Below are 26,019 nucleotides of genomic sequence, written 5' to 3'. Positions count from 1 at the left end.
AGAAACGATGTACAAATGCGCTTTACACAATTGATGTGTGTATGGATTGGGATAACAGTTGTATGAGCCCCTAATAAAATGTTAAAAATAAACAACAACAAAAAAAGATTAAAATATAAAAAACAAACAAACAAACAAACAAAATACTATTAATAATTCATTAAACATTCACGGTGATAATATAGTTTCATAAAAAATAAATACGTTCCACAGTAAAAAAAAAAAAAAGAAACTTCCCAGTAAATAGATTTTAAAAGACCACTTTCCTCCGAAACATCGAAGGCAATGGTTTCCGTGCTGAGCCTCAGCTCCTGTGAAAACCCCGTCCCTGGTGCTCCGTCACAGAAGTGACACTAAGGAAGGAGCTCTTGATCTGAGCACCTTTACTGTGGGGCAGGAAGTTAAACATCCTCTTTTGGCAAATACCCGCCCCAACCCATAGAGCTGATTCTGACCTGAAACCTCCCTGTAGGACAGTCGAGCTGCCTGCCCCATAGGGTTTCCGAGACGTTGCCTTTTGATGACCGCCTCATCTGGCTCCCACGGAGCTGCTGGTGTGCTCCAGCCGTGGGCTAACTGGTAGTGCCAGGCTGTGGACCATTGCTTCCCGAGGCTTCCCCTGGGATCGGACGGGTCTCGTTAATACCTGGTTTCTGCACAGGAATTTGCAGCTGGTTGGGAGATTGGCCGCTGTGGGTTGGAAAAAGCCCAATGGCGACAGGTTTGGGGATATGGGCAAGTTAAGCTAGCGACCAGCCACCATTGATTCCAATTCAGAGTGACGCCCACTGAGGGCAGTGGAAAGCTGCCCCTCTGTGCTTCCAATCCAAGAATCTTCTGGGGACAGCCAGCCCCGTCTTCCTCCCAGTGAACAGCTCTTTCAAGTCCGTGAATCTTCTGCCGGCAGCCAGCCCCGTCTTTCTCCTGGTGAACCACTGGTGGGTTCCAACTGCTGCCGACCTCGAGGCTCACGGCCCCATGAGAAACCCATCCTGCTGCCGGGGCTCCTGCAGCTGAGGAGGCGGCGGTGTACTGTCCAATCTGTGCTGAGCTCGTGCTGCCTTGGTTGGCCTGGCTCACTCGTGTGGTCTTAGAGTGCTGGCCTTGGGCTTGCCCACCCGGCCAGGACGGCACCCCCCAGTCACAGCCATGCAGAATGCCAGTGAGAGGACCACAGTGTGGGCATCTGAGAGTCAGGAAGAGGAGGTGCTGCCCCAGCCAGGGCCTCTTCCTGACCACCGTCTTCCTCTCACCCAGCCGTATTTCTCCCCAGAATGAGTAAACCAGAGACAGCCAGGGCTGTCATAGTACCGACTGTCTCCCTTCCCCCGTGTTCATAAACCAAGGACGGGCATGAAGGCTGTTTCTAGATGGGCCTCTGTGGACCTACACGGGGAGGTGCGAAGGGCATCCAAACCCGAATGACTGTGATGCCTGTCCTGGAAGGACCTATGTGGACACAGAACGAGCGAGTGCTGGGCTTCCTTCTGGGCCAAGGAACTGCCCTGCCCACAGGGATGCCTCTGTCCTTGTAGTGCTCAGTGCAGACCTGGCTCCGCCTCAGCCCTCTGCACACCGCCCTGCCTCTCATCCTTTTAACACATCTCTGCGCCACCAACTGAGTGCTGTCCGAGCAGGGCTGTCCGCGGACGGCACTGACAGGAGTGAGGGGCAGCTGCCCATGGAGCTCTTTCCTTGAGTGAGGTAGTAGGAACACAGGCTGCATGCTCCTCCTAGATCCAGCTTGCTTCTGCCTCAGCACGGCCCTCACATTCCTGCCTGTGACAGAGCTCTGGAGAGGAAAGCCCGTGGGAGCCGGGAGTCTGTGTGAAATCTGGCCTTCCTACCTCCTGGGGTCTGCCGACTGGCATGCTTCAGCCCGGCTTCCCCGTGCAGCCCTGCGGCCGCCTCCCGCTGATAGTCTGCTGATGTGATCGTTCCCAAGGGGCTCTGCAGGCTGACATGTAATAGGGACTTGGCAAAACCGAGGACGCACGTTTCTCTAGTGTTGGACAGGTGTGATGCAGGAATGTGGTGACTCACGGGGCCAGCTGGCCCCTAGTAAACCAGCCAAGTCCAAACAGAGGGAAGCAGCTTTCCAGTTCCCAGGGGATTGCCCTCCCCATCTGCCTGACACACACACACACTCGGGGAAGGGGACCTGCTTATCCTTCCACTCTGCTTCTGAGACCCAGTTACTGGGTCTGACTAGTGGCCACGTCATGTTGGAAGACAGGGGCATCGATGCATGCCTGTGATTAGCCCAGGGGCCCTAATATCAGGGTTTAGCCCTGGATCTGACACGTGCAAGAAATCTTTTGTGGGACATTGACTTAATAGTCGCACAAAAAAAACAACCACCTCTCACTGTCATGGAGTTGATTTCTGGATCCTGGGGCCTCATACGGGGTTTCCAAGGCTGTCCGTCTTTATGGGAGCAGACAGCCTCACCTTTGCCCTGAGGACGTCAGTAGTCCCAACGCTTCCTGCTGCACTACCAGGGCTCCAGCCTATGGTTAGCCAGCAGCTGGTGGTGCTGCACTCACCACCGGCTCTGTGCGTGTGGCGTGTCTCTGGGGAAGCTGGCAGTGTCTGGCGGTCAGAGAGCTAAGGCAGGAGCGGGGTGTCAATAGGGAGGGCTAGTTAATTTTTGTACTTTGGACTGTCTAGGAAAAATCAGGGAAGTAAAATTAGGGAAGCACATCACCGGATTCTTTTTTGTTTTGTTTTTTAAGTCCTCCAAAATGAGTTCTTTTATTTTTTAACAGTTTCATATAATTCACAGATCATACAATTCAGAAGTTCAGTCCTGTCAAGAAGAGTTGCACAATCATCACCACAATCAATTTCAGAACATTTTCTTCTTGCTTGGACACATCATTATTAGTTCCCCATTTGCCCCCAACCTCTCCCACCACACCCCCAAGAAGCCATTAATCCGATTGCTGCTTTTATAGATTTACCTATCTTAGATTTCTTGTACAGAAAAGCATACCGAAGAAAAACCCAAAAACTCCCAACAGCAATAACAAAAGTAAGAAGGAGAAAAACCTCAATCTTAGAGAATGTAGAAGATAATAAAAACTAGAACAAATTTAAAATGGGTCAAAAGAGCGATCAAATGAGAAGGTGTTACATTTTAACCTAACTGCTTCTAGAATCCTTCACTGTCTGTGCATGACAGCCAGGCCGTTCACGCCCCTGGTCCAAGGCCAGACGGAATTCGCCAGAGGCTTAACCCATGTGTATTTCCCCTTCACTTTTTTTTTTAACTGAACTTTTAAATGGGTCAAAAAGGAGATCAAATACAGAAAACTATTAAAAATTGGAACAGATTTAAAATGGGTCAAAAGGGAAATCAAATGATAAGGTGTTAAAATTTTACTCTAACCGCGTCTGCTGAAGTTGGCTTTACAGTGCACTCTGTCTGTCAACAAGGCTGTTCATATTCCTTGACTAGTCAGGGAATTCACTGGAAGCTCAATCCATGTCGGGACCCTGCAAATGGTTTCTGAACTTCCACTGTCATCCATAACCTGCTGCAAACTGGGTATTCACAATTTAAGCTCTGATACCATCCTCTCCTTCGGCTTTGAATTTTATTGTTTACAAGCCTTGGATCGCACAGGCCGGTGTGATTCTTCCATGTGAACTTAGTTGATGCCTCCCTTAGATGGCTGCTTGTTTGAAGACCCACCTTTTAAGACCCGTATTCCTCCTGATAGGCGGGCACCACTGAGTTTCTTTGCCACACTTTACGACAGCATCCATATCTTCAGTGATCTCATGAGGGTGAGCATCAAGGAGGGTCATGTCATCAGAACTACTTGTTCTTAGATTGGGACTAGAATTAAGTACAAGCCCCAAATTCTCTTATACACCTATGGTTTATATACGTGGGGTACCACCCCAAAACCCGATGCTCATTTGATTTTTTTCTGATGTGAGGGTGATAGTGCATTTGGAGTTCATAACACCAGGTCAGACTGTTAATCAAGCTTTCTATTTAGAGGTTCTGAAAAGATTGCATAACAGTGTGTGACCCAAAAAGGCCTGATTTGTGGCAGATGGGACTGTTTTGCCACCATGACAATGCACCTGCTCACACAGCCATCTCAGTGCACCAGTTTTTGGCAAAAGCAGCATGCTTCTCTTGCCCCACACACCTCACTCAGCAGCAGCTTTTAGTTTCTGCTCAGAATAGGGACATGAAGGACAGCCATTTGACCTGTAGAAGAGGTGAAGGACGCAAGGAAGGTCGGCCATCCAAACAGATGCGTTTGAAAAATGTTTCCAAGAATGGCATCGCAGATTTGACCATTGTATTAAGTGTAATAGAGAGTAGTTTGAAGGTGATAAGGTTGTTTTTTTTAAAAAAACAAACAACAAAAATCTTAAATACATAGCTTTGAAAAAAATATGATTTGGGTGGGTACCCCTCGTATGTATCTGATTGACTTTTGAGACATCGTTCTTGTTTTATGTTAGAGAATATTATAAGTCATTTCCCTGAGGCAATGACTTTTAATAGATAATCCTTTTGATAGCATCATTAACTTAGCCAATGGTATAGAATTTAAAACTATTGAGAAAAGGAAATTACATGACTGTAGTCCAGCTATGAACCACAGTACATGAATTGTTGACTTGTCAGATTAAATTCTTAAGTGACAGTACACTATTTATACAAAGATGGGGGTTGGTGACAGGGCAAAGCTTTCAGTAACCGTCATTCACAAAGGCAGAGCCATGCATACCAGATTAATACATGTCGTAAGAAAGCAAGAAGGGCATTAAAATGGTAAGGATGTGGTCATCCCAGGCCACTATTCATTGGACACCCTCAAAGCAAGAGATCTGAGCCAAAGTCCAACAACCACCGGTTCTATGCCCTTGGTTGGGATCTCTGCCACCCACACCTGCTTCACACACTAGGGAGCTTCCGGTGTAAGTCTCAGGGCCCCCGCGGCTTTGAGGTGAAGCCCTGTTCACTCAGCGGGGTTTCCACATCGAGTCCTTGTGGGGAAGGGTGTTGTCATCACCCAGTCCCTACGCTGTTCTGGGTGTTCCTTCTGCCCTGTTTGAGAACCATCTCCAGGATCCCCCATTATCCCTTTTCACTGTTGACTTGCCCCCAGGAAGTTCTGCCTAATCTCACCTAGATCCCTGGACCCAATCCCTGTAGGGGGTCAAAGACACTTGAGAAGCAGCCAGGTCTCTAAGAAAGTCTCCGTTGGTTGATCCTTAGTTACTGAGAGCAGAAATAACAGAATGATCCCCAGCTGCCTTTGTAGATACCATTTCAACTAGGAGATTCAGGCGTTGATTCTCCAAGCGTGGGGCTAGGTGCTCCTGTGTGGTGTGCTTGGTTTCGTGAAACAGATGAGAATGGACCTCTCTATTAGATACTGAGCTGGTTGTTGGGAGATCAAACAAATAAACCCCTGCTCCTAAGGAGCTCACAGCCAATCATTCCTTCAAACGCGAAGACTAAATGTGGTGTGGTCAGAGCCACGTGTCCATCGTGATCCAGAGTAGTGCCTGGAATTCTGGCAGCAGCCCTTGGAAATGTGGTGACTTCCTGGGTGACGGCATGTCAGAAGGAAGACCTTTCATTGGAGATGTAAACATTACCCTTTTTCAGTGCCCTTGTTTATTGAGTGCGCACACCATAAATTGTTCTGTTTGGTTGTCATGATCATCCGGGCAGGCGCAGGTCTCACCCCCATTTGACCCGTGGGAAATCCGAAGCTCGGGAGTGTGAACTGTGGTTACAGCCAGTAACTAGAACCTGGATTTGAACCCATGTCCTGGGCAAGGAAGCCCAGGACCCTTCCTCTCTGTGGATCAGCCACTTCCTCACTGGAATAAATCATGGCAGCTTGGAGGACACATTTCTGCTTGGAATACAGGGCTTTTGTGGAGGTGTGCGTGTGTAAATCCAGGTTGAGACCAACTTAAGGCTTGTCTTGTCTACTGAAGCCCTTTACCTTGAGGCTCTTTTATGAGGACACGCCTCTGTAAGGGGCATGCTGGTTCTTACTGCTGTGTTATGGGTTCCTTTGGGCTTTGGGTTTTGTCTGTCTTCATTAAGGACAAACCTTTTTATTGCTCTATTTCTTAGTGGCCATTAAATAAACCAGCAGCTGTCTGAGGAATGCGCACCACTGGAAGGTATGAATAATTGAGCGCCCTGAAATAGACTTTTGTGTTTTCAGCTTGCCAAGAACATTGGGAATGCAGGCTTCAATGAGATCATGGAGTGCTGCCTCCCCGCAGAGGACTCCATCAAGCCCAGCCCAGGCAGCGACATGTAAGTAGGAGACCCACCTGCTCATTTTCCCAGCAAAGACCTGCCTTTCACCCCAAACTCTTACAAGGTTGGGTAATGACACCTTTGGGGGACATCCTTTGTTGGGGTTTTAGGGAGTAAATTGGCCTCGGTCAGTCCCCTTGTGTGTTGTCTTGTTCCTTAATCACTGCATCTCTCCAGCCAGAACCTCTTCTGCTTCTGGGGCAGCTCTGTCTGTTTGGGTTTTAGAATTTGGTTTAAACTATCAGCCTGTGATGGTCCCACGAGGGACGGTAGGTGAGCCTGGGGAGGGTAGGTGACCCTGGGCGGCTCTAGTTTGATACCCACAGAGTGTCCTTTGCAGGCCTGGCCCCCCTGCCTGTGACTGGCTCCCTGCGAAATTTCAGGTGCTGGCACCCAGTCTACCTGTGCTTCTCGGTGTGCCCTACAACCCCTCACCCCCCCACCCCCATGACATTTCCGGTTACAGCTGGCCTGGATCTCTGCCTCTGGACCTGGAAAACCCCTCATGGGCCCTCCCCACTTGTGCCCCAGAAAGGCCCAGCTAGGGGTAGGTTCTGTGCTGGGGTGTTGGTACAAAAAGACCAGGCCGCAGACTGGCCTCTGGACTGAAAGTCAAGCCCAGCTCGGGTCATCGCTGGCCCCCACGGATGGATGAGATCCTGACCACGCTGAGGCGGGGGTGGGCGTAGCGGGTGTCCAGAATGGAGTCTGCAATTGGAAGGGAGCCTGTGTATCTCTGCCATCGCTGCTCCCCCTTGGCTGAGGGGCGGGGCTATCCCCTCAGGTGCACCGCCACTGGCACTGGGGAGACTTGAGCACATGTTAAAAGCTCCTTTCAAATTTAGAGAAAGAGAAACGTAAAAATTGTCTGAAGTTGACCGGGTAATGCGCCGGGAGCCGGCTGGTTAATGCTGCCCTGGTCTGGCCGGTTGCCATCGACGTGGGCGTAGTGTGGTGATGTGGGCGTAGTGTGGGGTAGTGTGGTGAGGCTGTCTGGGGCGCTCCGGGCCCACACCTGCTGTGTGGGGGTGGTGATGGGCCTCCCTGCCACGTCCGGAGCCACGGAGAGGGTCAGTCACAGATGCGCGTTGGCAAGCATTTGCTGTGCGGCAGACCTGTAGCTTGGAGGCCAAGTTGTCCTGCTGTGGGGTGGGGTAACCCATGTTTGCTGGCAGAATGAAACTGGATCGGAGGGGCTTCTGTGTCTCCTCTCGTTGCAGCTCGCCCACTAAGACAGAGCGTATTTACAACCGGGAATATTCACACCCAGGTCACAGCTTGTCTTTGAGAAGGAGGTGGATGGTGGGGGCCGGTCCTGAAGGGGGGCCTGAGGGCCTGTCTGCCTGCCTTGGCAGAGTGGGGCTCACCTGTTGCCGGAAGATGCAGAGCAAAGCCATTGGAAGGAGACAGACAGCGGCCCGCATTTGAGTAGCGACTTTGGATCAAAGTATTCTGGCTGCAGATGGGAAAATGGGAATTTAAAAAGGCATAGGAGGCAGCTTAACAGCTCATTACAGAATCAGCCTTTAATTGGAAACACGCCTGAAACAGAATTGGCGCATGAGTCCTGCCACAGGGCTAGTGGTGGAGAAATGCCGTCCCTGGCGCAGTTCTACAAACGAAGGATCATGCGTGGACGCTTTACAGAAAGCCAAGACCCTGGATTCGAGCCAGCGTTTTGTGGGTGCCGGAAGTAGAGGTTGCCGGACCCGTGCCCTCTTGCTCCCCCGAGATGTGGGCACAGGTAGTGAGCTTACCCAGTGTGCCGAATGATTTGGACCCAGGCCCCTTGTAGCCACGCTCATACGGATCCGGTATCCTCAGCCACCGGTCTGGGTTGAATTAAAGTCAGTCGATGTTCATGTTCGCATCATGTAACAAGTATTTATGGTGTAGTGTTTTTTTGAGATTGGGAGATGTGTGGGTTTAGATATCAACGTGCATGCGGCTTACAACGTCATTATCCTCTCCACGTGGATGCAGTGTCTTAGGTTTCTCGGTGATTCCCTCGGACCTGCAGGGGCAGGACACACCTTCCTCTGCCTTTACTTGAGACGTAGGACCTGGGCGAGTTACTTCCCTTCCTGGACCGTTTCCTCATTCCTCGGCTAAGAAGAGAGAGCTGCCACCCTCCTCCCACAGGGCCCTGGGGAGCTGCTGCCCGCAGTGCGTGGTGGCCTCCTCTGTGAGCAGGTGTGGGCAGCTCTGCCTGCTCAGCATGGCCAGGCCACGGCAGGCGCCTGCCTTCCGGGCACACACCTTGAGAAAGCAGAGCCCTCTCAAAGGAGGTGCCACTTGGAGTTGAACAGGGGCAATGAGCTCTTCCTGAGACCTTTGGACTGTCTGCCGTGTTTGGTGAGAACCGTCTTGGCGCAGTAGGGCAAGTTCCTTACTGTTTATTCCCACCGGCCCTTGTGGCCGCTCATCTCACGATGAAGGCCTGGGCCCTGAAATGCCGGATACTGGTCAGTGCGGAACAAAGTCAGATAGAGCATTCCTTCCAGGCGCTCAGTCTCAAAGAAACACGACCAGCCAGTTGATTCCGCCTCAGCGACCCTCTGTGGACAGGGTGGAACTGCCCCGTGGGTCTCTTCATGAGGAGAAAGCCTCATTCTTCTCCCGTAGAACGGCTGCTGGTTTGAACTGCCGACCATGTGGTTAACAGCCCAGTATGAAACCCACTGCGCCACCAGGCACTCGGAGTACTTTATAAAAAAACCAAGAGTTTGTCCTTGGGTCAGACGAACATGAACACTACCCACTTGGGACCATGCACTAGAAATGTTCTACCTGCACTGATCCCCCACCCACCCCCACCTTGCCATGACTGAAAACATACACACACACACACACACACACACACACACACACACACCCCGCCTTTATGTCTGCCTAGGAGGAGGTGAGCCGTGGGAGGGCAGCGTCCCTGTGTTCTGGGAAGGCCCTCTGTGCCTCTTCATTGGACGAAGCGCAGGCTCCCTGGTGCTGGCACCTTGGGCTCTGCTTTCGAGCGGTCCTCACTCTATATATTGGACTTAGGGGTTCTTCGCCATTTTCCCGCTAAGAAGCCGCGGCTTACTTCTGCGTTTCCCGCCACACTCTTGCCCCTGCGGGTCAGTAAACACTGCCTGAGTCAACCAGTCGGAGATCCACCACCGTGTGGGGCCGACTTGAACAAGCTCACATCTTACTCCCAGGTGTAAAGGGACGGACTGTTTTCAGCTTCCATGTCTGCCTGCGTCTGTAGAAGGGGAAGCCAAGGGCACCCTCTAGTGGCCTGGGAATCCACAGAGGGTTTTGGGGGTGTTGAGAAGAATTTGTGAGCTAGGTGGGAGGGACCCAAAATGCCAGATTTGTATGTGCCTATGGTACCCAGAACAGTGTCTCCAGGCGTGAGGCTATCAGACACATGCTGCCGCTCAGAGGCTCAGAAGCATGGGAGGAGGGCCGCCTCCTAAGCACACACACCAGCTGTACCACGGTCTCCAGTCCAGGGCTTGCATTCTCCACCGGCCCGGCCTTGAGAGAAGTGGAAAGGAGGAGGGGTGGCAGTCAGCCCTGCACGGAGCTGGAGTAAGCCTGCGGAGGAGGGCACGTCTGCCTGTACACACTGCCTGCCTTCAGGAAACTCTGAGCCCGGGCGGCTGGAGAACAGTAGAGGTGGATCACGGAAACCAGCTTCTCACTACCCTCTCCTTGTGGGGTCATGGCCGTGATTGTCCCTTGGCGGTCATCGGAACTACGTAGACCTCGACCACCGTCCAGTCTGATCGTCTGTCTCGAGAGACCCACACTGACTCAAAAGTCCATGAACAGGTGGCGAGGTAGAGGGCACATCGTGAAGCCACCGGGCAAGTACCGCGCCCCCAGCACTGTTGGGAGGTCTCCCGGCTGCGTCCTTCAAAGCGGGTGCTGCTGGGGGGAGGACAGAGCCTGACCTCTAGAGGGCAGTTTACTCACCTGCAGAGTCGAGATTTGACAGAGAGCGTGCCTAGCATTCTTGTGCGGTCAGCTGACTGACTGACTTCCGTCAGGGCTGAGCGCTAGTGGCACCACCAGGGACTGGGCACCACCACAGTCCCTGCCAGTGCCTACCGTGCAGGGTCCTGCCGGCCGCACACGTGGGGGAAGGCTGTGAAGGACATCTTAGGTGGGTCTGGAGTTGGAGGCAGACGGACGGGATGCAGCCTGATCAGAAGAGCCAGACCACATTCACAGAGAGTTCCTGGGAGTTCTTCCTGGCTTTGAAACCCAAGAGCAGCAGTTCTCAACCTGTGGGTTGAGACCCCGTTGGGGGTCGAAAGACCCTTTCATAGGGTTCGCCCAATTCATGACAATAGCAACATGACAGTGATGAAGTCACAGTGCAAATTATTTTATGGTTCGGGGGTCACCCCAACATGAACTATTAAAGGCTTGCGACATTAAGAAGGTTGAGAACCGCTGCCCGAGAGGCTTCTTATGTTGGCCTGGTCTTCCAGCAGGAGCAGCGAGCAAGTGAGCTCCTACGGTCTTTCCAGGAGCAACACGAGCAACATGTTACCAAGGGCAGTAGGTGACTGGGTCTTTGATTGCTGGGAAATAGGTTTCCCTCTGGGTTTGGTTTGGACATCACAGAGCAGTGTGCCTGCCCATCTTCTGGGCTCCCGGTGACCTGGCCCCGCATCTGCCTGCACCGTGTTCCCAGGGGCCGCCAGGAGGGGCCTCTGGCCTGCCTGGTGCCCGGCTTGACGTAGAGCAGGTATAGAAGGGTCTGCAGCTGCTCCAGCACCTTGGAGCAGGTGGGGGAGAGGGGGAACGTGTGGAGGTTGACGAGAGAACTTCAGGCAGGAGCGGTTACACAGTGTCCTCTCTGAGAGGCCGGAGTTCCTGCCAGTGGTAGAGTGACCTGAATGTTGGCATAATTGGACACCCCTTCCTGGTGGTTTACCATGGCACACAGCAGAGTGTGAGCTGTGGCTCTCGCTGGGGACTGTGAATCAGCAAGTTGGGCTGGCCGGGACTTGAGGTGGCTTGAGGCCCACACTTGGAGCAATACTGCTCCGTAGGCCTGGGGAGGGTGAGCAGAGAGGAGTTGCCTGTGCCCCGCCTGCCCCTCCCACCCCGAGGAGATCAGGATGCTTGGGGAAGCCTGGTTATTGGAGGAAGTCGGTACTGTGGCTTCTCCACAAAGACAGGAGCCCCATCCACTGTGAGCCGCCTCCTAAACCCTGCCTTCCAGGTGGCCACCCAACAGGCAAAAATGCAGGTGTGGAGGGGCACAGCCCTGGCAAGGGAGAGTGGGCAGTGCCCAGGCTTCAGAGCGCTGTCTGCCCCGTGCTGCTGTCCTGCCCTCATCATTCCACACTGCCACCGCGAGCTCAGCTGGGCCCCAGCGTGTCACTTCAGGCGGCTGCAGCAGCCCCTAGAGGGAGGTGGTGTCATTACGTTACTGTCCATAGGACACTCCCCAAATGTTACATATTAGCATGTCCGAGGCCACACAGGTGGTGGGCGGTAGAGCCCAACCTGAGAGCCGAAGCCCCAGGCTAGGCCCTTCCGTGAGCTCTGGCCTCTCTCCAATCTGACCATGATGCTGGCCTTCCTGTTAGCTCTGCCTCCCTGCCTGCCCTGGTGGGGTGATAGTGCGTTCACACCTTCCAGAAAGTAAGGGCAAGAGAAGCCAGATTCCCGTCTGTCCTCGCAAGTTGGTTTCTCCTGACTTTTGATGTTGCTCTTTAAACGGCTCTTGGACACATGATCCATGTACCAAATAATTTACAGGTTTGAAGTGTACGATCCGGCGGTCTTTAATGTCAACAAGAAGTTGTACATAGTCGTCCCCCAAAGCAGCCTGCACCCTGCAGCCCTTTCTGCGGCCCCGGCGACACTGATGGGTCTCGAGATTTACCTGTCTCTGGGTGGTTCCTGCACGTGGAGTCACGCTGTCCGCCCCTTTGGGGTCATGTTCTGAGCGTCCGTCCTCGTCACCTGCACCTGTACCTCACTCCTTTTCCTGGCACATCTGTCTGCTGGCATATGACTAATGCCACCTTCGGTCGATCCATCGGTGGCATGAGGGTATTCTGGTTGTCCCTTGATTGGGATTATAAAATGCTTAGATGTCTCCCACCACCTTCTCCTGCTCCCTGTCATCAGCCCTTTCGACTCCAGTGCCGTGAGTCAGTGCAGGACCCTACGTGTTGACCCGTCTACTGTGAGGTCTGTATTGTACACATTTTCTCAGGTAGGAAAACCTGCAGCACAGAGAGATGAAATCCCCGGTCCACAGTCAAACCCTGTGTGTGTGGTGGACACAGGACTTGAACCCAGGTGTCACGAGTCTTGTGTGGTCCCGACATAGTCTCCCTTCCATAGCAGGCTCCTTGGGAAGGACAGTCCACAATGTCCTGCCCAGATCAAGGTGCCCCTAGGGCATAGAGCAGGCAGACTGGGAGTCATCCGATTGCAGCGTGCCCTTTGCGTCAGGCATGGGGTTCACAGGACATCATCCTGGACACACCACCACGTTGTGGGGGAGCTAACAGTGGTCAGGCCGGGGTGGGCTGGACACAGAGGAAGACATGCAGGCCTGCTGGTAGACGTGGCCCGTGCACTGGGTTTCCTGGGAGGAAGTACATAAAATAAAAGCATGGCTATTGGAGGGGCCTGGAAACATGGAGGAGGGAGTTGGGAAGCAGCGTGGTGAGGTTGGAGCACAGCTGAAGGAGGGTGTTGAGGGAGAGGAGGCTAGGGAGATGGGCGGGCCTACACCACCCACCCTGGGAGTGAGGAGCCCTCAGACCCGGGCAGCGCAGGGACCCCCCTGCCCCGGACCTTGGGGGATGAGAGGGCTTCCCGTGTGTCTTGAAAGTGGCTCGGGTGGAGACCCAATGCCCATCTGTAGACAATTGGACATCCCCTTACACAGAAAGGTCACAAGGAAGAGACAAGCCAGTCAGGGTGCAGCATAGCACCGATGAAACACAAAACTTTCCTCTAGTTCTTTAATGCTTCCCCCCACTATCATGATCCCAATTCTACCGTACAAATCTGGCTAGACCAGAGCATGTACATGGGTACAGATAAGAGCTGGAAACACAGGGAATCCAGGACAGATAAACCCCTCAAGACCAATAATGAGAGTAGCGATACCAGGAGGGGAAGGTGGGGGGAGAAAAGGGCAATGATCATAATGATTTACCTATAACTCCATCCCAGAGTGATGGACAATAAAGTGGGTGAAGGGAGACATTGGTCAGTGTAAGACATGACAACATAATAATAATTTATAAATTATCAAGGGTGAGGGAGGGAGGGGGAGAAATGAGCTGATACTAAGGGCTCAAATAGAAAGCATATGTTTTGAGAATGATGATGCCTACAAACGTGCTGACACAATGCGTGTATGGATTGTGATAAGAGTTGTATGAGCCCCAATAAAATGACTTTAAAGGAAAGTGCCTCAGGACCACAGGAAACGCGGGTGCCGGAGGGGAATCCCGAGGCAGCCTGCTTCCCACTTGTGGCTTCCTGGCGTGGACCCCCGCTGCCCTAGGTGAAGCCCAGGACCCCACACAGTGAGCGAGCGAGCAAGTGGGGCCAGCGGTGGGCAGAGCCTATTGACCACATGGTGATAGAGAACTGGGCATTGGGGTGTTTGGACAGGCCCGCAGTGATTTACCGCCTGGATTGCGTCTGGTTCCAGGAACGCAAGGAAAGACTACATCACTGCCAAGTACATTGAGCGGAGGTATGCGCGGAAGAAGCACGCGGACAATGCCGCCAAGCTGCACAGTCTGTGCGAGGCCGTCAAAGCCAGAGATGTGTTCGGCCTGCTCCAAGCCTACGCCGATGGCACCGACCTGACCGAGAGCATCCCGCTGGCCAGCGGACATGTAAGCATGTGGGTGGGCTGCCACCCTGAAAAGACAGAGAGCCAAGGGGCTGGGCAGGTAGTCCGAGCTGCCACCTCAAGCAGTAGGCGGAAGGTGGCCTACTTTTTGCAAGAAATTGGCCGTGCGTTCTTAGGCCACAAACCGAGTCCCCCGCTGGGGAAAGAGAGCCCCTCTCCTGGGGCAGGAGAAGGCCAGGTAGCCCAAGGGGACTGACAGCTCACCACATACTTCCAAGGTCTGGCCTGGAAAGGGAGGTTGGGGAGCGGGCACCAGTTTCTCACCTGCACTCCACTCTGCCTCCCTCCCTGAGGCAGTTGAAATCACGAAGGTAGCCCCCAACGTCCCGAGAATTCTCTCGAGAAGGTGGGCATCACTGCTTCATGCCAGTCAGCAATAACTTGCCGGTGACCACGGCGTGGTGGCCTGTGTCTTCTCCCAGGGTGCTTTGTGGGTGTGCACTCAGTCCCAACAGCAGGGGTCCCTGAAACCTCTAGCCTCAGTGTTGAGAGCTAACGAGCTAGCCAGGCGGCCATAGCCCACCTGTGTCCCCGCAGACCTGCTGCTGTTGTCTGAGGCTTAGCCGGGCTCCTGGGCGGTGCTGCTCGGAGGGACCAGCTGCTTTCTCTGGGTGGGTGACACACGCACCCTCCTTCCCTGGGCCAGTGAGCATTAAAGACAGCCAAGGATCTGCGTGCATGGCCTTCACTGTGTGCAGAGAACGAGAAAGCGTTACCGGTTTAAAGGATGTTCCTGATGGGAGGGAGGCTAGGGGATGGAGGGACAGGTAGTCTGAGACCTGCAGAGCCTGTAGCGTCGCCAGGAGTCAGCTGACCTGCAGCATCCAGCAACGGCTGCAGATACATGAAAGGGACCACTGGGCGATGCAAAAAGGGACCGGTGGTACGAGCAATTCCTGGAGGCCCTGGGAAGGCAGGTCCATGGGTGTGCTTGCTTCCAGGAGGGCACAGCCATGAGATCCGGATGGAGCAGTCCTCGCAGGGAGCGGACACACGGGCGACTGACAGCAACGTATCTGAGAGGAAGAACAGTGTGACCCATTTCTGAAGTCCGCTGATGAGCCACCCAGGGTCCCAGGGCATATGCTCCCAACCAACATATTCCCTTAAACCGGTGGTTCTCAACCTGTGGGTCACGACCCCTATGGGGTTCGAACGACCGTTTCACAGGGGTCGCCCAATTCATAACAGCAGTAAAAAGTAGCAACGAAAATAATTTTATGGTGGGTGGGGTCACCACCACATGAGGAACTGTTAAAGGCTTGGCATGAGGAAGGTTGAGAAATGCTGTCTTAGAGGGAAATTTGCAGCTTCTCCGAGAGATCAGATAAGAGCCTTCTGTTTGCCTTTCAGGAACCGGATGAAACAGCCCTGCACCTGGCAGTGCGATCTGTGGACCGGACTTCGCTCCACATTGTGGACTTTCTCGTTCAGAACAGGTACGGGGTGCAGGCTACAGGGGTGGCGTGGTTGAGCAGGAAATAGGATGCCAGCTCACTGCTGCTTCCCAGGTGTCCACACGACAGGAAACAGGCCGCCAAGTGTGCAGGGCTTCGTGTTCCACCTGGCAGAGCCTCGAGGACGAGGCTGGTGCATCGGGAGATCGAATCCCATCAAGGGGTCTGAGAGTGCCCAGACAGGTTCCAAGGCACAGAGGGGTGCTGGGGTCTGTGTGCGGCCCAGTGCTCACCTTCTGTGGCCTGTGAAGTGGCTCCCACCGCCACCGGAGCACAGTGCTACAGGCCGGAGAGAGCGTGGAAGGGAAGGGATGTGCATGTTCTCAAGGCTGCTCAGGCAGAAAGGTCCTGCACCAGCGGTTTCCCTCAGGCCGAGGGCCCTGCTTGTTCTCTACTTGTGCTTCCCTCTGCTGGCCTTGCCTGAGTGGTTCCCCCAGGCAGACTATGAGACCCTTGGCCTTATAGCTGGCTTCCTCCCAGAGCCTTGGGGGGGGGGGGGGGGGGGGGGGGCGGGGAGAGGGAGTGACAGGTTCCTGTTAAAACTATCAAAGCTGCTCCTCCAACAACAGGGTCCTCTGCACTCCCCTGCGGTCCTGGGAGACAGAAAGGGGCAGGGGAGCGGAGGTCTGCAGCTTCCCCGGGAGCTGGAGGGAAGCTAGGTGCATGGTGGAAGCTCACTAGATGGCCCAGCCATCTGACCGTCTGAACACCCATCCAAATCCCAGAGTAGCAGGATTGAGTGAGCGCTCCGCTCAGCAGCTGGGTGCTGCCGTGGCCCCTGCGAGTCAGCTCGGCAGGAGAAAGGAGATGTAGGGTTCTTTTCTTCCATAAGGCGTCGGTGGTGGGGGGGGGGGGAGGGGAGGAGAGGAGAGTTAGAAAAGGAGGCTCCTTTTGAATCAAAATCTTCCTCGGTTTCCTCCCGTGGGAGCAGATGGCCATTGTCTCCTGATGGCCCACGTCTGTCCAGGGAGCACACACCCTGCTCCCCACATCCCTGATCAGGGTGGGTGGCCAACATTGTAGGGATTCCCATTCCGCTGTTGATTAAATCCCTTGCCCCCATCTGAGGAGCACAGCCTCGGGCTCCCGGGGTGGCACAGCTGTTACAGCGCTTGTCTCTGAATCAAAAGGTAGGCAGTTCTAAGTGACCCAGAGGCCCCTGACAGGCCCGCCTTCCTCTGACACCCAGGGAGTCGCCATGAGCCATAGTGCACTTGATGCATCAGGTTTGTGGTCGTTTCAGTGAGGAGGTGTGAAATGGGAGAACAGTCGGAAGGTGAACCAGCACATGGGGCCCGTGGCACTCTGGGAAAATGGCTTTCCCGCTTCCTGTCCAGAGGGTCCAGTAATCAGACAGAGAACCCTGCGTCTCCGTCCTCCTGTGAGGCAGGATGGGTGAGGCACCGGACTGCCTACAGCCCACCTCCGAGGCCCCTGGACCTGCCAAGGTATCGCAGCCGAGGACGGGGCACTACCCTCGCTCCAGGAAGGATGGCAAGAGCGTGGGGCTCGCCCAGCAGGGGCGGCAGCCCCGCCACAGGCTGCACTCATCCCGCCTGGCCTTCTCTGCCTTCGTCGGCCGGCTGTGTACAGAGGCTCTAAGAGCGGGGCCCTGCGAGTCTCCCCACCATTGAGGGTGGCGTGGAGCGTCGGTTCGGACATTGGTCTGAATGCTCCTGGCCTGACCCCAGCCTCACTGACTCTCCCTCTCCCTCTCTCCGCTCAGTGGGAACCTGGACAAGCAGACAGGTAAAGGGAGCTCGGCCCTGCACTACTGCTGCCTGACCGACAACGTCGAGTGCCTCAAACTCCTCCTCCGGGGAAAGGCCTCCATCGAAATCGGTAAGTGAGCCCTTCTTGCGGGCGAGGCTGCGCTCTGGGCAGGCCAAAGCTGAGCCTGGCCTCGGGCGAGACCAGGCCCTGCCTGTGGGTGGGTTCCTGGGCCTCAGGGGCTCTAGCACATGTGAGCCGTGTGTCTTAGCTGTTACGGGCATTTGCAGGCATTTCACAGTCTGCTGAAGCGCACAGACAGCCCGCAGCTGTCAGCAATGCCAAAGTCAATTCACACAACTCGGGGAATTTTGAGTTTCTGTCCGGAAACTACACCTGTCCTATGCCCACCTGAGATGAGACTGACCCCGTGGCCCGGTCTGCATGTCGGTTTACTTGAAGGGGAAATGTGTCCCCTTCCATTTGCCCTGACGCTTCTCCAGGAGTGGCCCTTGTTCGAGTTTGGCCCCCACCCCTGCCCTCTGGGATCCATCTGCGGCATGCTGACCGGCGGACAGGCGTGCTTTCCCGGGAGGGTGTCCTGTTAGCCTTTCGTGAGGAAGTACTTTCACAGACTGGAGCACTGGGGACGGGAGTAGCAAAAGGTGCTTGCTTATCTGCTTACAAGCCCTGCGAGTTTTCCTTCAGTTTTAAAACCTGACTGAGACAATCTTTGGAAGAACGTACAAAATGTTCACTTGTTAGACTGCTTGAAAGAAAACATCAAAGTCCAGAACACCCAAAGCCACCTCCACGACAGACAGTGTTTGGGGCGTTTAGGGCTGTGTGCTGGCCAGCTCGATTCACTGAAATGGCCCGGATCCTGATTTGAGTATGTTGATGACTGAGCAGTTTTATTCTCTTCGTTTGCTCAAGAGACTAACCCTGACTGACTAGCCAGACTGCCCTTAGCAAGCCCCAGTGATGCAGCGAGGACATGGTAGGCTGCGATCAGCATGGTCAGCGGTTTGAAACCGCCAGCCGCTCCTTGGGAAAAATACGAGGCTTTCTACTCCTGTGAACAGTTAGTCTCAGAACCCCTGGGGGCAGGCCTACCCTGTCTGTTACCGGGTTGCTAGGCAGGGAGCTTGCTCTGCGGTTTCTTCGATGCCTGCCCAGGTGACAGCATTCCGCCCTGACGGCCCCACCCATGGTGTGTTTCACTCCTAGTGCTCAGCATCATTTCAGGCTGCGCCCCGAGACTTCAGACCTTTCCCATTACTGTGCTCACACCCTTCTTCCCTGCAGCTAACGAGTCCGGAGAGACGCCGCTGGACATAGCCAGGCGCCTAAAGCATGAACGCTGTGAGGAGCTGGTGAGTCTCCCCGCCCCGCTGGGGCGGGCAGTGAGGGGGCCCTGCCCACCAATGCTGGGCAGAGTCTTCTCTGAGCCCCTGCCGCAGGCAGCCCTCCTGGAGAAAGTCTCTGGAGGACTGCTCCCTCTGGTGGTGAGACTTGGATCAGGAACCGATGCGTGCGGTCGGCTGTGACCCCTTTTTCTGTCCACACCTCACTTCACAACACGTCTTATTTGTCCCCCCAGTCCATCTGGGCTGCCCTGGGCCTGCGCTATGCAGCGTGAAGAAGGGACAGGCCAGAGTTTGCCGTGGGGACCCACGCTCTGGTGGTCTCTTGTTTGTGAAGTGAGCCAGTGATGCCCGATAGCAGGGTCGTTGTGAGAGGGACTGTGAGGCAGTGGGCACGGGACACCTTCCCAGGACGTAGTCATCCAGATCAGTGCCGTGTAACCATGCTCCCCCAGAAGGGGGAATCCTGGTGGGGCCAGCAGTTCAAACCACGAGCCACCCTGCCGGAGAAAGTGGAAGCTTCCTGCTCCTGACCAATTTACCGTCTCAGAGACCCTGTCTCTAGGGTCTCTGTGAGTCAGACTGGGCCTGGTGCCCGTGGGTGGGTAGGGAGGCCCGCCTCCTCCCAGATCCCGACTCTGCATGTGTGCCCATGAGCTCGTTTGCAGCCTATAGCTATCGTGTGAAGTGGCGTGTCCCTTGTCCTCAGCTCACAGATGCGGAAGCACTAGCCCACAGACAAGTTGACTTAGCCAAGGTCACACGCTACTGCTTGGGAAGGAGGAGAATTAAACCCTGATGTCCTGAGGCCTCCATTGTTGACAGTGAATCCGCTTGTCTTTTGTACGTCTAGCCCTCGTGGCAATGTGGTTGTGCAGTGGGCTGCTAACCATAAGGTCAGCGGTTCAAAGCCACCAGCTACTCCACAGGGGAAAGAGGAAGCTTTCCACTCCTGATAACTCTTGACAAAGAGGTACAGCCGTGGAAACCCACAGGGGCAGTTCTGCTCTGCCCGATGGGGTTGTGGTGAGTTGGCAGGGAGTCCTGTGTGTAGAGAGTGTAACCAGCTATCGGCTTTCCTGGGGGGGTGGGGGGGGTGGGGATAGTCCATAAAATTGTTTTCTGCCGGGCTTAGTGCTCTTAAACTGGTTGAGGCAGCGTTAGCCTTGGACACATTCCCATGTGTAAGGAGTGTTTCCGTACCTGCAGGCTACACATTTTCCTTGAGATTGCAATACCCCCACCTGCATGGGGGTTCCAAAGCACTGAGTGAGGGTTGTCCAGGCTTCTGGTCATCCTGTGAGTTTGGGGGAGGAGGCCATTCCCTTCTCTTCTTCCAAAGAGGAACCCGGGACTCAGGTATTCAATGCCTGAGTCAGGTGGTGGCAGGGTTACCCACAAGACTGGCTCCCACCTCTGAGTCTGTACGTGGGACTTGTAGTGAGTGGAAACAGGTGCGTTTGACTCTGAGTTGGAAGGAGGTTTGGATGCAGCAGCAGGAGCCCCCGTGGCACTGTGGGTTAGGCAGAGTCGGAAGTTCAAACCGACCAGCCTGCCTTGGGGAAAAGGGGGGCAGTCTGCCCCTGTAAAGATTTGTGGGGTTGGAAGCCCCATGTAGACTTGCTGTGAGTGAGGATTCTGCCTTGTGCAAGGGACGCTCAAGGCCCCGTCAGTGGTCAACAGCTGCCCGTTCAGCAGGCGAAGTGACGTGAACAGCCTATTGCCAGTGGGGTTGCCCAGTCCAGCTACTGGGTAGCATTACAGGGCCAGCACGAGCTGTCCGTCAGTAGTTCCTGTGAACGTCTGTGCCCTGGGGACTGCCCTGCTGGAGTGGCCTCTCTGCCTTTTGAGCAGCCCGGCCCGTCTGCCCGAGTGTGCGGGAGGCCAAGCACAGGAGCAGCATCTCTGACGGCCCCTGTCCTCCTCAGCTCACACAGGCCCTGTCGGGAAGGTTTAATTCTCACGTCCACGTCGAGTACGAGTGGCGCTTGCTCCACGAAGACCTGGACGAGAGTGACGATGACGTGGATGAGAAGCTGCAGGTTTGTGCCGGCTGCAGAAGGGCAACGGCTTTGGGGGGGCCGACCCCAGCTGTCCGCACAGCACAGAGCTCTCTTTTAGGGAGTGTGCGGCACACTGGCTCAGGTTCAGCCGTCTTGGCTGTTTGAATCTCGCCTAGCCTCACCTGGAACCCTGGAAAGCCCCGGCTCCCTTCATCTGATGAGAAAATGAAGCCTCACGGGGGAAGGGGACTTGGCCGCAGCAAGCGAGGGACTAGAACCTGCTCGCTGGCTGTTGAAGCCCCTGGCATCGCCTTCCCCTTTGCCAGCTGGGACAGACGGGCGCTCTGGCAGTCTGACTGGGGCCCGCATGCTCAACTCCCCACGGCACCTGCCTGTCACAGAGTGCTACGGGGGAGCCTGCCAACTTCTTCCAAGCGGGAGTCACAGGGATGCCGCCTGAAACCCACTTACAGGGTTTCACGGCTTCTTTAATTATTATTATTCTTAGATAACTTTTAGAAGATTTTATTTCCAAAGCCCTTTACCATTCTCGTGGGCAGTGAGGGTAGCCAGTGATAGGCATTTCCAGAACTGACCGGGCCGTGGGAACTTCTCCTTGGTAGAACCTGCAGCCTCAGGAGGAAGCTGCCTTTTGTACAGCAGCAAATGCCTGCGTTTCATCTCTCAAGCCTGTAGCCCTGGAGTCGGTTTCCCTCCCAGTGGCCCTAAGGGACAGGATAGAGCTGCCCCCCGGGGTTCCCGGGCTCAAACACAATGAGCGAGGACCGTGAGCAGACACGGGGCCCGGCATGTCGACTGAGAGGAGCCAGCCCGGCAGCACCTCACAAGTCTCCACCCGAGCAGGTGGTCAGTCCGGTCTTCCTTTCCCATGTAGCACTGGGTGCGTTCAAAGTCCTTGCCTTCCAATTTAGGACCCAGCACACCAGTGGGCTCCTTCCATTACAGAAGGGTCAGCGAGCTCTCCCTGAAGGGCTAGGTTGTACATCCTGTAGGCACGCAGATCTGAAATATCAAAGCATCGCAGTCCTCATTGTGGCCCTCTGTTCTGACCAAGCACCGGTGTGCCAATAAAACTATTCACAAAGACAGGTTGCCGGCAGTGGCAGGTTGTAGCTGGCCGGCCCTTGGCACGAGGGGACTGGGTGCTGTGCCTGGGTGGTCAAGGCCGAGGGGCCGATAGGTGAGAGGAAGCGTGTCTCTGGAGAGAAGGCAGAGCTGGGCGGAGTGCGTTTTTGATAGCAAGATGAAGAGCCTCCAGTTAGTAGATGGTGAACCGTGGCGCGCGTGCGTGTGTGTGCGTGCGCGTGTGCGTGCGCGTGTGCGTGTGTGTCACGCTCCAGAGGCAGACGAAGAGTGTGTGTTTAATCCCGAGCGTTCCTCCAACGCTGGAGAATGTCCAGTGCCATCAATGCCCACCCAGACAGGATCTACAGAGGCCGAACCCCAGACCGAAAGGTGTAATCGAGAGCTACGTGTGCCTCCCAACTCATGCACCTACCTCTGCTCCACCGTTCCTCCTCCAGCCTAGCCCCAACCGGCGAGAAGACCGGCCGGTCAGCTTCTATCAGCTGGGATCGAACCAGCTGCAGTCCAATGCCACCAGCCTCGCCAAGGACAAGCAGAGGGGTTTTGGGCCCAGCATCTTGCAGAACGAGACTTACGGAGCCATCCTGAGCGGCAGCCCACCCCCCAGCCAGCCTGCACCCCCCAGCACCACCAGCGCCCCCCCACTGCCTCCGCGGAACGTTGGCAAAGGTACTCAACCATCTGGGCTCCCTGCAGACACAGGTGGGCTTTCACCTGGCTGTGCTTTCCTTGCCCCAGGTCGACGGCATTTGGACCAGTATGAGGATGTTTGTCTGTCCTTCGGGCCTCTTGCTTTACTGTCATCTTTCTCGTCTTCAAAGACGTTCCACGAGCCTTGGGGTGCCGTGTGGTGGTGAGATGTTCTTCTGACTGGACTGAGGCACTGTGCCCATGGTTTGTGGGCAAGGGGCCTCCCCTCCAGAGGGGCCGCTGCATGCATACAGCTGCCAACTCTGAACCAGGTGCTCGGAGGGGATTTCTGCAGGGCCCCTTCTCCCCCTCTTCTCTGTAGCCCATCCCACTCCCCATGCCCTGACCTTTTGCCCTCTCCCTCATGACTGCTCGGTCAGCCTGTGGCCCCTGCGTTCCTTCCTTCTCGCTCAGCCTGGGAAATCGAGGACACTAGTATAGGCAGCAGTGCTCAGCCGGCTGTGAAAATACAAACTAGACTCTGGGGACCACCGGGGTATGTGCCAAAAGCACACATCTGCACAAAGTCCCGTCTGTCACAACCCTGGAAGTTTCCTTCTAGGGGTGATATGTGCCTCTAGGGGTATATGCACGCATGTACATGTGTACATAGGTATGTATATGCACATGTATACATAGATATGTATGTGTATGTATCTATGTGTCTACATAGATATATATGTGCACGTATGTATGCAGTCCATTGGCCTCATACCAGGCAGCCGGCCACAGTCCTGGCCTGCAGACTCAACACGTGGCAGGCGCATGTCTACACTGGCCGGTTGGTTCCTGTCAGGGTTGTCAGCCACAGCCCAGTGAAGAAGGAACTTGGCGCCTTGTGTGCCGTGGGGAAGGCCTAGGAAAGATTGGACCAGTGCTTGTGCAGAGTGCAAGCCCAGGCGCCGGCTGCTGATCTCCCTTGTGGCCATCGAGGAGGGGCGGGCGGGCGGGGGGGAGAGCGAGCTAGAGAGCTAGCTCGTGTCCTGGGAAGGGTGCGTGTGGGTGCATGATGACAGCAGATGGCTGGAAGGCCTGGCCGCGTGCCACTGCTTTGGGCGTGTGCACTGAGCAGGGTGTCTTGGCGCATGGCAGGCACTGGGTGTTAGGCTGGGTTCTCTAGAGAAACAGAACAAAGACTCTTATAAATATATATCTATATGGATAGGTTTATACATTAACAAGGAATACAACAGCTAATTAGTCTATACAGGCTGCTGGGTCCAAGGTCAAGGAAGCAGATAGCAGAGTCCTCCCTTGGGCAAGGCAAGCAGTCTGCCCACAGGCAACAAGCAGCACAGTGGGTCACCAACAGTTAGGAGCTTAGCGAAGCAGGCCTGGATGGGATCCCAAATTCAAGCAATGCAAGACGATAGGGTCTACCAGCCTCAAGCTCAAGTGATGTACACACCAGCAGTGTGGCAAAGCAGGAACCTTAAGCTGTAGCGATATGATCCACGAGTTGGTCTGGCCCATAGGTGGTGTAGCTCACAGGGTGAGGCAGAGAACTAGCTAAAGCAGCAGCACACTCCAGAACACTGGTCCAATCACCAGAGGGCACAAGGGGGAGGGCCTTGCAGAACCATTTATCTCTTTGCCCTCCAACCAAACTGCAACCTGATGAATCCCACATGTTCCTGTTGGCCAGGTTGGCACAGTAAGTCTGTCACACCCTGCCCCCCAGCTCAGCCCTCAACATCAGGGAGGCCCAGATACATATGATGAACCATGGACTCACCCCTAAGGAGCAAACCACCCACTGTGGCAGGTATGACACCGGGCACCTCAGTGTAGTACCCATTGCCCACCCAGCACCCTGTCGCCATGTGCCCCACAAACCTAGCCAGACCGATCTGATCCGAGGACACGCCAGAACCAGGTCAGACGCTACAGCTCACACGGCTCCCCATCTTCCCAGGGTCCCTGGAAGGGCTGAGGCCGGGTCCTGCTAGTGGCTCCTCCCATCCCCCTACCCCCCCCCCCTACACACACACACACAACCTCTCTCTGTGTGTGAATTTGTGTCCCCAGACTGAAAATGATCTGGCCCCTCCATCCCCACTAGTGAGTAGCCTCGCCGACTGAGCACCCAGTGCAGAGTGCTGGCTTCCTGGGTGGGGTCGTGAACCTGGAGGCAGGGGCCTCTTCTCGAGACCGCTCGCTTTCCTGAAGGCTCAGAATTCCGGGGTTTGTTGTTTCCTTCACCCTTCTTTTTGCTGTTCCTCTCTTTCGCGGTTTCTGCTTTGGGGGTGTGAACTGTATTTTACACTGGCTGCCCGCTCCTGGGGGACTTCCCTGGCTCCCCTTTAGTCCTCCATCATTGGCTTCGGGGTGGGATGCTCACAGCACATGAGAGTTGAGGGTGTGAGAAGGCCAGGCCTTGTCCTCTCCTGGACCCCACACAGTGTGCCCTGGGAGGGGGGACCACCTTCCTTCCCAGGGCCTCCCTGTGGGCCATGCACAGCCCAGCTTGGGGCTCACCGGGGTCTGTGCCCTGAGTGGACGTCATCCAACAAGGCAGAGCACAGAGCTTTGAACAGAGGACAGGTTGTGACCAGGAAGCCCCCGGGCCCCTCCTTTTGGGGCCCACCCCATCCGGGTCTGTGTACAGGATTTGCAGGGAGAACCCTCCTTATTGTCTTTGATTTGTACCTTTGTCTCCACCAATTGGGTCGGCAGCGAACAGGGTGCTCATCTTTGAACAGCAGTTACTCTCTGGGGCTCCTGGAGAAGCCCCTCCCAGGCAGGAAGAGCTGGCTTTACATTTGCTCGGAAGATGTCATTTTGCTTGTATGTCTCCCTCTTCAAAGAGCTGCTTCCTGATCAAAAATGAGGAATTTAAAAAATTAAGTATTTGGGTTAAAAAAACAAAGCTGAGACCCTCCCTGGCCTGGCCGGTGTCGGCACCTCACGGGCGAGGGAGACAGTAACACTTCGCTGTTCCCTGCTCTGGATGCTGCCCTGCAGGCCTGGTCCCCATTCGTGCGGGAGGGCGTCAATAATGCAGTGTTCTGTTTCTGTTTTTGTCCCGTGTGCGCCTGCGTGCACCTGGTGTAGTTCAGACAGCCTCCTCGGCTGGCACCGTGTGGAAGACAGACTCTGTCCGTGGGGACAGTGTCAGCCGGCAGCGATCTTCGTCAGATCCGCCAGCTGTCCACCCACCGCTGCCCCCTCTCCGCGTGACATCTACCAGTACGTCTTGTTTTCTTCTTCCTGTCCTGCCCGCGGGCTCAGGGGACGTGGCTGGCAGGGGGGCGCTGCACCAGGGCCCTGCACCTTCTCCAGCTGTGGCCCCCGCCCGGGGCAGCTTCTGGCGGGTCCCACCCAAGGTGGCTCTCTCCTCAGTTGCCCAAAGCTTCTCAGCCACCCTGCCCTCCTCTCTCTCTCTAACCCTGCCCTCCCCTCTCTAACCCTGCCCTCCCCTCTCTAGCCCTGCTCCCCACTCTCTAGCCCTGCCCCCCACTCTCTAGCCCTGCCC

General features: G+C 55.2%; 1 protein-coding gene across 5 annotated transcripts in view; it reads left to right on the top strand.

The window, feature by feature from the left end:
* The window catches only part of ASAP2 (ArfGAP with SH3 domain, ankyrin repeat and PH domain 2), a 141,907-nt gene that overhangs the window by 106,299 nt on the left and 9,589 nt on the right, over positions 1-26,019 (top strand). For 2 of the 5 annotated variants that reach the window (XM_045286631.1, XM_045286630.1), the window contains 8 exons: positions 6,219-6,313; positions 14,004-14,193; positions 15,564-15,649; positions 17,394-17,509; positions 18,686-18,753; positions 20,673-20,786; positions 22,292-22,523; positions 25,599-25,733. In XM_045286631.1, the coding sequence (XP_045142566.1) occupies positions 6,219-6,313; positions 14,004-14,193; positions 15,564-15,649; positions 17,394-17,509; positions 18,686-18,753; positions 20,673-20,786; positions 22,292-22,523; positions 25,599-25,733 (1,036 nt within the window). Of the gene's footprint in view, positions 1-6,218; positions 6,314-14,003; positions 14,194-15,563; positions 15,650-17,393; positions 17,510-18,685; positions 18,754-20,672; positions 20,787-22,291; positions 22,557-25,598; positions 25,734-26,019 lie in introns of all 5 variants that reach the window. The other 3 variants (XM_045286633.1, XM_045286632.1, XM_045286629.1) reach the window with 2 other exon arrangements.

This window comes from Echinops telfairi, unplaced genomic scaffold (genome assembly GCF_000313985.2).
Source record: "Echinops telfairi isolate 266 unplaced genomic scaffold, ASM31398v2 ScPeMD7_9;HRSCAF=40, whole genome shotgun sequence".
Taxonomy (NCBI): Eukaryota; Metazoa; Chordata; class Mammalia; order Afrosoricida; family Tenrecidae; genus Echinops; species Echinops telfairi.
The sequence above is the reverse complement of the archived record's forward strand: the minus strand, read 5'-3'. Positions and strand labels throughout refer to the sequence as shown.